The sequence below is a fragment of the Gambusia affinis genome, linkage group LG17, assembly GCF_019740435.1.
Source record: "Gambusia affinis linkage group LG17, SWU_Gaff_1.0, whole genome shotgun sequence".
In the NCBI taxonomy this organism is placed as follows: Eukaryota; Metazoa; Chordata; class Actinopteri; order Cyprinodontiformes; family Poeciliidae; genus Gambusia; species Gambusia affinis.
The window spans coordinates 13004445-13015187 of record NC_057884.1 but is presented as its reverse complement, the minus strand read 5'-3'; the positions used below and the strand labels follow the sequence as shown (position 1 = coordinate 13015187).

General features: G+C 38.2%; 1 protein-coding gene across 1 annotated transcript in view; it reads left to right on the top strand.

Moving 5' to 3' along the window:
* The first annotated feature begins 1117 nt into the window (after window positions 1–1117).
* LOC122819491 (E3 ubiquitin-protein ligase UHRF2-like) overlaps window positions 1118–10743 on the top strand; it is a 34901-nt gene continuing 25275 nt past the window's right edge. The window contains exon 1 of the mRNA XM_044096254.1: window positions 1118–1526. Coding sequence (XP_043952189.1) covers window positions 1374–1526 — 153 coding nt within the window. The 5' untranslated portion in view covers window positions 1118–1373. The remainder of the gene's footprint in view (window positions 1527–10743) is intronic.

Sequence of the window (10743 nt, the reverse complement as noted above, 5' to 3'; positions counted from 1 at the left end):
AAACTTTTATCGGATTTTTTCCCCCAGTTTTCAATTTTAATAAGTAACAGAAAATAAAAGCGCTTTCTTCAATTTACCGCAATGCTCCGTCGTGACCGCTAGATGTCGCGTCTCAACATTACAAGTTCCAGTGTGGAACAGGGTAAAATTTTCCCTTTGCCTTACCTCTGAGGTTGCTCATCGTGCCGTCCTAAATTACATGTTTGATTCTGTTCCTAAAAGGATCGTATTAAACTCAAAATCTAGCATAAAAAAAACAACAATGAGATAGTAGATGTTTTGTCTGTATCCATGGATGATCATGCCACTCAGTCTGAAATCTCTGTTCGACTAACAGGAACACTGTTAGGGCTGACTTAATCTAATTTAATGGGTTAATCTCGCACATACTAATGATCTCCGATCAGACACGTTCACCATTATCAGCCAATTATCATCTTGGAAAAAACACAAGTTATAGGCTACATGTTCTTAGATATTCATGTAAAAGCTCCTATAATTACTTCTGGGGAAAGTTTCTTAACACAGCACATGCTATCGAAAATTAGCTTATGTGAGACATCCAGAAGATATCCAGTCAGCATTTATGGCTCCAGGGGCTCAAAAAATATTTTTGGCTAGAGTTAGTAAAACATGATGAGAAATTTTGATATTTTTGCAAAATTATCAAAAATGAATGAAAATGTTTATAGTAACATTTTTATAAATTAATGTCCATAAAAGAGCCATCTTACATGTTTGGCTTTTTTGTGATTTCATTGGTTTATTATGAAACAGACTACTAAAGTTCTAATATAAAAAAAGCACCAGATAACTGGTGCTATGGTGAACAGGTTGGGCCCCAAATCTTATTCTGCTTCTGGCCCGATACATTCCTGGTCCCCGGCTCTGCCCTGTCTAGAGACTGAATGAAAAACACAAAACAAAGAAGCCACTCTTGAGAAGGATTAAGTGTCACTGCAACATGGCGTTCCAATATCATTGTACCAAATAAAATATAGAAACAATTTCATTTTTTAAAAAGCACCTAAAAAAGGCTATAAATGTAACATTATGAGGCATCATTGTGTTGCAAATTTGTAGCTACTTGTTAGAGCTCAAAGCTCGCTTATATGAAAATAGAGAGCTGTTTCTTTAAAGGCGCCCAGATCTCCGCTTAACGTTACTTCGCGAGATTTGCTTGGCGCCGCGACCTCATGTGAGACACCTCCTGCTTGAGAGCCAGTCCGACGTTACCTCTGCAGAGGAACACGCAACGGAGCCCCAAAAATGGTTTATTTCCGTCTCATCTGAGCCCCAAAACACGTTTGTACCAAGAAAGAGTTTTTTTAATCCATTGTTTATTCGAGGCCTAGCAGGGGCGCCGCGCAACGATGTGGATCCAGGTTCGCACGATAGACGGGAAGGAGACGCGAACCGTTGAGGATCTTTCTAGACTGACCAAAATTGAGTCTTTACGGATGAAAATACAGGACATCTTCAATGTGAGCCCCCAACAGCAGCGCCTCTTCTACCGAGGGAAGCAGGTAAACCCACTTCTGCCTGTCAGCTCCGTCACGCAGCAGCCAGTTTTGACGCTTTGACAGGGGGGGTAGACTTCAGTGGTCCTCCTCCCTGTGCTCAAGTCTTTTCGGACTCTGTGCAAGCTTCCTGTTTTGATAGAAATCCGCCAATAGATCTTGCGAAAAATCTCCAAGTGGCATCCTATGGGAAAATTAGGGTTAACATTAGCTCTCTGTGCACTTCACAAATGGCGTGGACATGTTTGTTTACATTGCTAGTGCAGAGAAACGGGAACACAGCACTTTGTTTCCACATGTGGTTCCGCGAGTGCACTGCAAACTAGCACATCCGTGAGCCATTTGTAACTGGATAAACGACAGACCTCCAAATACAACTTTAGATTTCTATTTCGCATACATAACGACGTTACAGTGTTATTTAAACTCCACAGATCCTTTTAGAAAGTCTTCATTATTTTTTAATGGGGTAGATCACCCTGGAGCCCTCACGTGCCTTGAAGCAAGTGTATTTGTTTACACCCTAGCGTCACCACCATGCGCACAATGTACACTGTGCACACTCAGTGTGTCTGCATAGTGTAAAGAAACCTGTTCTCGTGGCAGTTCTGTTCCCCCAAGTTACACTGTCTGTGATGTCTAACAAAGGCGCACTGATGGATCTCTGGCATGTTTTGTTAGACAAATTCTCTACTGAAATCACACATCAAAATATAGCACTGTATGGGTAACAAATATTATTCAGTGTTTAACAAAGCCATACATTTAAGCTCTGCCACAGAATAAGTGAACAATTACATGCTATCACTTTATGTTATGCAGAAAAATGTATATGTTTGTTGAAATGTGCAATCAGGTCACTGCAACATGTGTCATAACACAGTTATTAATTTATACTTCAGATCCTCTGTGTATTGCATGTGTAATATATTTGGAAGGAACAAAATCATTTAAATAAAGAGAATTTCATAATAATGACAATAACGGTTTTATATTATTTCTGATTTTGATTTTTCCCTCTTACAATTGTTCCACAGAAATTTGACTCTGAAGCAGCTTTAATTTATTTTCAATGCCCCCCTACAGAGCCCAGCAGAACAGAACTGTAAAATATCTTTGCAGATTGCATACTTCCACTAAGTTTGTCATTTGTGTAAACCAGAAATGTGTGAATAAGTTTATGCAGGGTTAGTGAATGGGTTTTTGCTTTGAGACTGAAGGCCCTTTATGACATACATACTACAGAATCAGAATGATAAATCTGTGAAAAATAATTTAGTTAAGTGAATGATGCCTGATGAAGATCTGCAATTGATGAATTTTGATTAAAGTGTTTGATTTATTTTGATAAAGACAAACTTCAATAGATTGTGTTTGTAAATCTACATATAATTTTTTATTTATAGATGGTCTCGTAGAACCAAGCTTAGAAAAAATGTGTTTAAAGAATAACTGTATGTAGTGTTTAGTTATTAGTAATAACCTCTGAAGCATATTTACAAAATTGCGGTGTTTACTTTGAACTCACTTGTTTTTATGAGAAATATTTTTGGGTTTGTTCTGCAAAGTCAAAATTGGTACTTGCCAATACTGATTTTAGCCTATTTTAATTTTTCCCTCAGATCTATATCATAGGTTATTAAGGAACATTATTTTTGAAATATTATATGAACACTTTATGTTTTTCTAGCTTTCCTGTGAAGGATTATGATTTGCATAAATGTAGAAATGCAGGCCATGCACACCTCTTGTAAGAAAGTTGCCACTGTAAAACTGGGTTTTATAGCATTTTGACACAATAATTATGGAGTTGATGTTTTTTTTGTAGCTTGCTCTATTGGTGATTAACAGAGTTAGAATCAATAACATAGTACCAGTAGATAGTGTTACCAAACAATGTAAATGTTGACGTTGTGCGAATTCCAAAGGACTTTCGTTCATCCTGTGTGTTTTCAGTTGAAGTCTTGCGCTCTCTTGCTCTGTCACAACCTGAGTAAATCAGGTTGTGATTTACTCAGGTTGAACTTAAGTGTAGCGTAAACCTGATTTCTATGAAATCAGATATTTCATAGAACATAAAATTTACTTTAAAAATAGCTTTTCACATCCTTGGGATTTCTCTAACTTATTTTTTTTTAACACCAAACACTGAAAATAGCTATTTTAGGTTGACATCTCTCAATTACAACTACCACACAGAAGAATGTTGTTGTTAATGAGCCTGGTTGTATTAAAGTGTACTGCATTCACTAAAAAGATCAGGATTTTGGTGATTGCTTATGGCTGATCAAGACAAAATTGACCAATTCCTACCACTTTCTGATTTCTCTATACACAAGTGAATTTTTGACCAATACAATAATTTTTTTCAAGACCTCTTTAACAACTTTGATTTTAAGCCATAGGCCAGAGTTCAATCTTTCATGGTAAGGATTGACATTACCCAAAATCATCTTTCTGTGAGCAGGTTGTATTAAATATTTTCTTTCTCGAATTGGAAAGTTTTGGACATGCTACTTACATTTGAAGACAATAAAAGCTGTAAGCTCCTTCGACAAGATTAATTCATGCATGTTTGTGTATGTCACTGTGCTTGGCTACCTATGGTGAGGAGCTTTAAAGTAGCAGGTTTACTGGAGTTGTCTTCCTGTTTGAAGGGAATTGTTGTTTACCACTGCTTCCACATGCTTCCTCAGAATATAGAAGTCTTTATTTCCTGACAAAAGTAGTCCATATAATTAAAAAATAAAATAAAATAAATACTGGAGTGGAAAAGGCAAAACATTTATCATAAAACAAACAGTTATTCCAATATGTATGAAAGTTTGAGGTAAATCTTGTGTTGCTATATATTACAGTTGACAGAGCTCTTACTATTAAGTTGTTTGACACTTTCAAGACACGTAGTTCCTTTGTTAGGTATACAATACATACTAAGTAATGCCTCATTTGCATTGAGTTGTTGAGGTTCGGTATACTATTTTATTTGTTCTTATTGCAAAAGAGGTCCATAATGCAACCAACCAATCCTTGAACCCCTTTCAGTTGTAGGTGCATATGACAATGGTACTACTGGTTAGGGAAGAGCTACTGGCATCACGCAACACAGCCTTTTGATTGGGAGACAGAAAAATATTTAGCCCTGCCTTCCCAGTGAGAGCCCAATGTTCTAATGAATATGGTGGACCATGAAGTAGCGTACTGAACTGCACTGATGTGAGCCGTTCTGCTGAGAGGAAAGGAGGCACAATCGACATTAAATGATAAGCTGATTTTATTGAATTAGACTATATGGAGCTGACTATACCAATTTTATTGTATTATGAAGAAAATAATGTATATAAAGAAAATGTAAATTGAATGATGATTCTATAATTGGCTATAAATTGGACCCATTTGTCTTATTTAACTGTATTTACTTAAGGATTTCTCATATTTGCACTATCGATGAACTTAAGTGTAGCGTAAACCTGAACATGATTTTTTTTGTTCATGCAAATATCTCTACAAACAGATCTGTCTTCTGTTTGCGTCTGAGTTTATTCAGAGTTTTCTCATTGTACTGATTTGGTGAGTCAGCCAGACATTATAGCCCCGGGAAAGACTGCACCGTATGGTATGCTGATCTCACTTTGCTGATATTCAGTCATATCTTCACCTGTTGATGTATGTCAGGCAGAACATTTTTGTTCTAGGAGAGATTGAGAAGTTGGACCTCATGGATTCATCCAGATGAGTCAATTTGGTTTCTGCAAGTTGGAGACTCTCTCCTGTTCAATTAGCAAAAAAATAGCACTTAAGGGAGTGGTTTCAAATAGTTATGTTTAATAAGAAAATGTCTGTTTTGCTCATAGTTTGTAAGTACAACTCAACACAACTACTTCTATATTTCTATATTAAAGTATTGTTTGCCCTGAAGCGGGTGACAGCGTTGATAAATGATAGGAATATTCATTTGTTAACCTGAAGTTGGTCTTGGTTGTTGTAGTTAACAACACCAGGCCCATCCTGTGTTGTAAATCCCCTACTTCCTTTATTCCAATGGAAAACAAGTGGAGAGCCTTGATTAGGGGCTTTCCATGTGTTAAGTAATGTATGGAATGAGCTTGTACACTGACATGCACTCTGGTGTCTGAGGTCTGTTAGGATTTAGGCTCGTAGCTCGGCAACTCAGTCTAATTCCCTTTTCAAAATGGCGTCTTGTTTTTCCCTCCAGCTCTCTGCTCTCGCTGCCTCATCGCTTCAAAGTCATGCTTGCGTTTCTGTCGTGAGCGTCCTGAGCCAGGAGCCACTCATCTTTGACTTACTGCTTGTGTCTTCCTTTTCATTTTTTTAAACTGTACTTTTATTTTTTTCTTCCTCGTCTAGTGTTTTCTCGATCACTACTTGTTGTGCATGTTTCACTTTAAACATTTTTTCACTCGCACTCGCAGCCTCACACACATCTTCCACTGGCCGTGTGGCCTTTCAGCTCAGCGCCCACACACTTTTGCAACCAGCCTGCATATTTGCTAATTTTAAAAAAGCGCCTTGGCTTTCGGTTCAAAGCTCAGCACATGGCGTCCGTGTGATTTATCTAAAACACTGTAGTCCACTTTCCCCCTTTTAAAGCAATTACTTATTGCATGTTAAAATAGTTGGATTTTTTCCAACAGCTGCCTGTTTGCTCTGCTGCTCTCTTTCAGACAGACGATTTCTCTGACCTAGATATTGTTGCAATTTGATTATACATGGATCGATGTTGTTGTGGCTCCTCATTTGAAAGTTATTGCTGTGTTGCAAAGTTAGCTGCAGCAACTCTTTCACTCAGTCCACACCCTTTTCTTATAGATAGATAGATAGATAGATAGACTGGACAAAGGATAGAAAACAATGGAAGGCCTTGAATCCCTGACGGTAACTGCAGGCTTTCTACCAGTTTTAAATATGGTTGCAGTTTGGCCACTCCCTAGCATGCTTGTTAGTCAAAGGACCCCACATTATCTACCAATTTATGTAAAAGCAGTGATCAGATTTAGTGACATTTTCATGCTTCACTCAGATTAACAAGAACTTTTCAAATGCATGGCTCAGATTCCTACTCTTAGATCGATGAGAGAAGCTAAAGCTGTAAATGGGGTTGCTTAGTAATATGATTGCCACTGACTATTAGTCATTAGTAAAACCATATGACGATAAACTAATACTAATGACTTATTATTTAGTTTTTTTCATCATTAGGATATTTGGAATAACAATGTTTGAGAACACATAAGGAAAATTGGGTCTGTTTGAATGTGGTTTTCAAACCGGTTGAAATTCTTGATTAAAATCTTCGAATCTCTGTAGAAAGCTAAACTTTATGCTCAAACTAAAACACTAGGTTTATAAAAAATAAAAAAAAAGGCTGAAGAAGTAAATCAAGCGGTAGATTTTTCTTTGAGATCAAATGACTGAGGGGAGAATGAATGATAAAAAACCCAAAAAACCCTAAGCCAAAGGCTAGCACTGAGCAGGCACATAGGCACCCACCCCACACTCCCTCTCCCGTCATTGTTTTTGGTAATATGACCTATTCTGCTCAACTCTTCACCAACAGAAATGTGGGGCGGAGTCCAGAAGTAACCGTGCAGAAGTTTGTTTGCAGCGTCTTCCTTCTCATTCACAAGGGTCGATTCTGCTTTCCTTTCACACCTGAAAAGCTGTCGGAGGCTAATATTTTTACCATGCAGAAAAAAGGTCATTCGAGGCGGCATGTCATCACAATGATTAATGAATAATAGTGGAAATATTTAACCTGATAAAATGCAGACTACAAAAAAATTTGCTGCGTCACTCTTCTAATATAGAAAAGCTAGAACAGTTCAGTTTTTGAAGAGTGCTCAAAGTTTAGTCTGTTACTAAATCTTTTTACATTTTGTCATACCACAACCACAAATATTGTTCTGTTTATATGCCGTAGACCAAAACTGAGTAGTGCATAGTTGAGACCAATATGTTTTACCGGTACAAATAAAGTCGGGGTTATCGGCCTCGGCTCCCCCACTGAGCCACTATTTAGTAGAACCGCATCTAAGTTACAGCTGCATGTCTGAATTTGCTTTGCACATGTAGAGTCGGACGTTTTTGCCAATTTGCGAAGCAGCCCAGGCTCACTCAGTCTGGATCCAGTTTAGCTCTGGTTATATGGTTGAATATCTATGCAAGTGTGAAGACTTTCCTCCAGGATTGCCTTGTATTTAGCTCCATCCATCCACTCTAAGAAAATCATCATCACCGCATAATGCTGCCATCACCATCAGTACGGTGTGGTCAGGGTGCTAGTTCTGTGCTACACATGACATTTTGTATATTCAGTGTTATTATGTATCATCTGACCATTGCTTCTTCTTCATGATGTCTGGAAGTAGAATTTCTTATGATTTTCTTATGTTTTCCCAGTTTTTTTTGTTCATTATATAGTACAGTAAATGATAGTTGTCACTAGACCTGAACCGATTAATCATATTCATTGTGATGTATCGATTATTGAAATAATCATCAACTAAGATAATAATCGATTTATTGTTATCTGGTCTACAGAGATTCAAAAAAGAATATTGGTGCAAAAACAACAGTAATTAATCCAAAGCTGTGCTATATAAAGTATATGCATTTTACATTTGAGATAAAAACACCTTTGTCTGTAACTATGTTTTACTCAAAGCTAATGATGTGGGATAGATTCAGCTTCACCTGGTTGAAATTCACTAAAGGAATGCTGTATTATTGCAGTTAAGAGAATAAATTGTTCATTTTCTTTCTTAGAAAGGAATTAATTATTTTGTTATCTGTATCATTAATGTAATGTCTAAAAATATTTAAAAATCTGCGCAGTATACCAATTTTTAAAATGTTATAATCAATAGAACAATCGATTTCTAAATTAATCATTGATTGCAGTCCTAATTGTCACATTTGAGTACCCTTTTGGCTAATCGGGCACGTAAAGTCACATATTGATGATTGTTGTAAAAAGACAAAGGTGAAAATATTCCAACTGGTTTGAATCGCTGTATACCCACTTTCTTTGGATCTCGCTTTGATGGGTGTTTTGTCTGTTTCGACCTGTGAAAATTCAGCAGGAGTGTTCAGATTCTGAGGAAGTGTTGATTCAGCTTGACTTTCAAGTGGAATTTTTGCTCAGACACCTCCAACTTGTCAAGTCTGCCGATACAGGAGAGGCATCGTGCTTTTTAAATTAAGTTGCAAATGAGGGTGAAATTGCCACGTTTCTGGCTGCAACAGCATTCTGTTTCAACATGCATGATTTCTCCTAACATGTTTTTTTTCCTTTTTAGTTTGTTGTTCTTTGTGTCGAGGCTGATTCCGAAGAGGCTGAAGTCAAAAACACCTTGCAGCAGGAGTCTGATCACGCTGCTGGAAATAAAGCTGCTGTGAAGAGCGCGTGCAAAAAAAAAAAAAAAAAGCCCAGAAAACAGCCAAGCCATTTGTGTTTGGTGCAGTGCAATTCTGCTGTGTGCTGTTCTGAAATTCTGTCTGTGCGAGTCTCTACTCCGAATAACATGAACTCATCAACGGCGAGCCAGTCTCTCTGTGGCAGGTCCTGCCAGCAAGCTCATTATCTGCTCAGGATGCCCCCAGTTTGTTTTGTTTACCTTTCTCCTCTTAAAGCTTACACCGAAAAGACAATGGCGTCACTACACCAAAATCTGAGGTTAAACTAAGTCAGAGCCAGACAAAAGAAAGCTGAGGACAGATAGGTGCAAGTGAGTGTTTGGCTCTGTTTGCACGGCTGCTCCTCTGATCTAAATTTCATGAGGCTATTAAAAACCGAGAAGGATGGGGGAAATCGTGCTTTCCTCCTACACCTCCAACCTCTCCCTTCCCCATTGTCAAACAACGAAGAAGAGCGTTGGGGAGAGTGAGCGAGGGTGGCGGCCATGCTTCTCTCCCCAGCACAATGGCTTTATCGGGGGTAAAATGAATTGCTGATATGTGCAATGAGTTGAGGTTTCCACTCCACGCTGCATTCTAAAAGCAGTGGCCGTATTAAACAGCACAGCTAACAGTAAATCCTCTGGATCCTGCCTGAAAGGGTCATGTTGATGTTGATTGTGTTGGTGGGTTCTGGATTGCAAATACTCAGACTTAAAGTGGGGTGGCGGATGAAGCGGTGTGTGTGTGTGTGTATGTGTAATTGTGAATGTGGGGTGCTCTCTTTCGGTCGTCATAGCAACCAAGTCATTTCTGTCCCCCAGCTACACATCCTATCACTGTAATTCATGCGTACATATCTCTTATTTATTTATTAATTTTTTTGCTCGCAGAAAGAACCCGTAGACTGCAGCAGCGAACTGGCGCCTGTTTCCGTGGGACAGTTCAGATAAACACAAACAGGGCAGCAGCAGAGCCGTTGGTCGTAAAAAGCTCAGCGTTTTCCTTCACGCTGCGCAGACTTTGGTTTATTCTGTCGTATAATCTCTACCTGAGCGTCGGCCAACAGTTTTTCGAGCACAAGAGAACAGATGTTAACGTAGACTTGTGATAAACATGACTAAACGGCACCAGTGCACGCACACAAAGGCATGTGTATCTTAATCTTCTCTACTTGACATAGTGGCGTAGTATTTCCCCTGTTTATGGACATGTTCTCCCATTTTGTGTTTATAATCACTTTACGTTCAGTTGAGAGGCTACAATCGAATTGTTTTGCTTTTAAATCATAAAGCATATGAAGACGACCCATTTCTGCCTAAAGTGACATTATCTATTTGTGTATGTATTTATTCTCGCAATCTCCCTCTTGTGTGTTTGGGGCTCTTTGTTTTGAGGCTGATTGTGAGGAGAGTGAAGTAAAAACACGTTGCAGGGGGAGCCTGATCTCGCTGCTGGAAATGAAGTCACAGTAGAGAGTGAATGGGGGAAAAAAAATAAAATAAAAAATCTGCCAAGCCATTGCTTCATGTTCAAAAATCCAACGCTGAGTTCTAGATAAGCCCAAGAGTCTGGAACAGTTTGTGAAGAGTGTAATAATAATAATTGCGGAATGTAAACTTATACTGTTTAGCCAACCTGATTATTTTTATGCCTTCACAAAAGAAGTGCCTTTCTTTACATATAAGTTTAAACAAAAATAAACTAAAATATAACTGCAACAGGACTGTATAACATAACATTAATAAATACCCACAGTTGCAATACACATAAACCTGGTGTTGAAACCAGCACAGTCTGCCTAAGC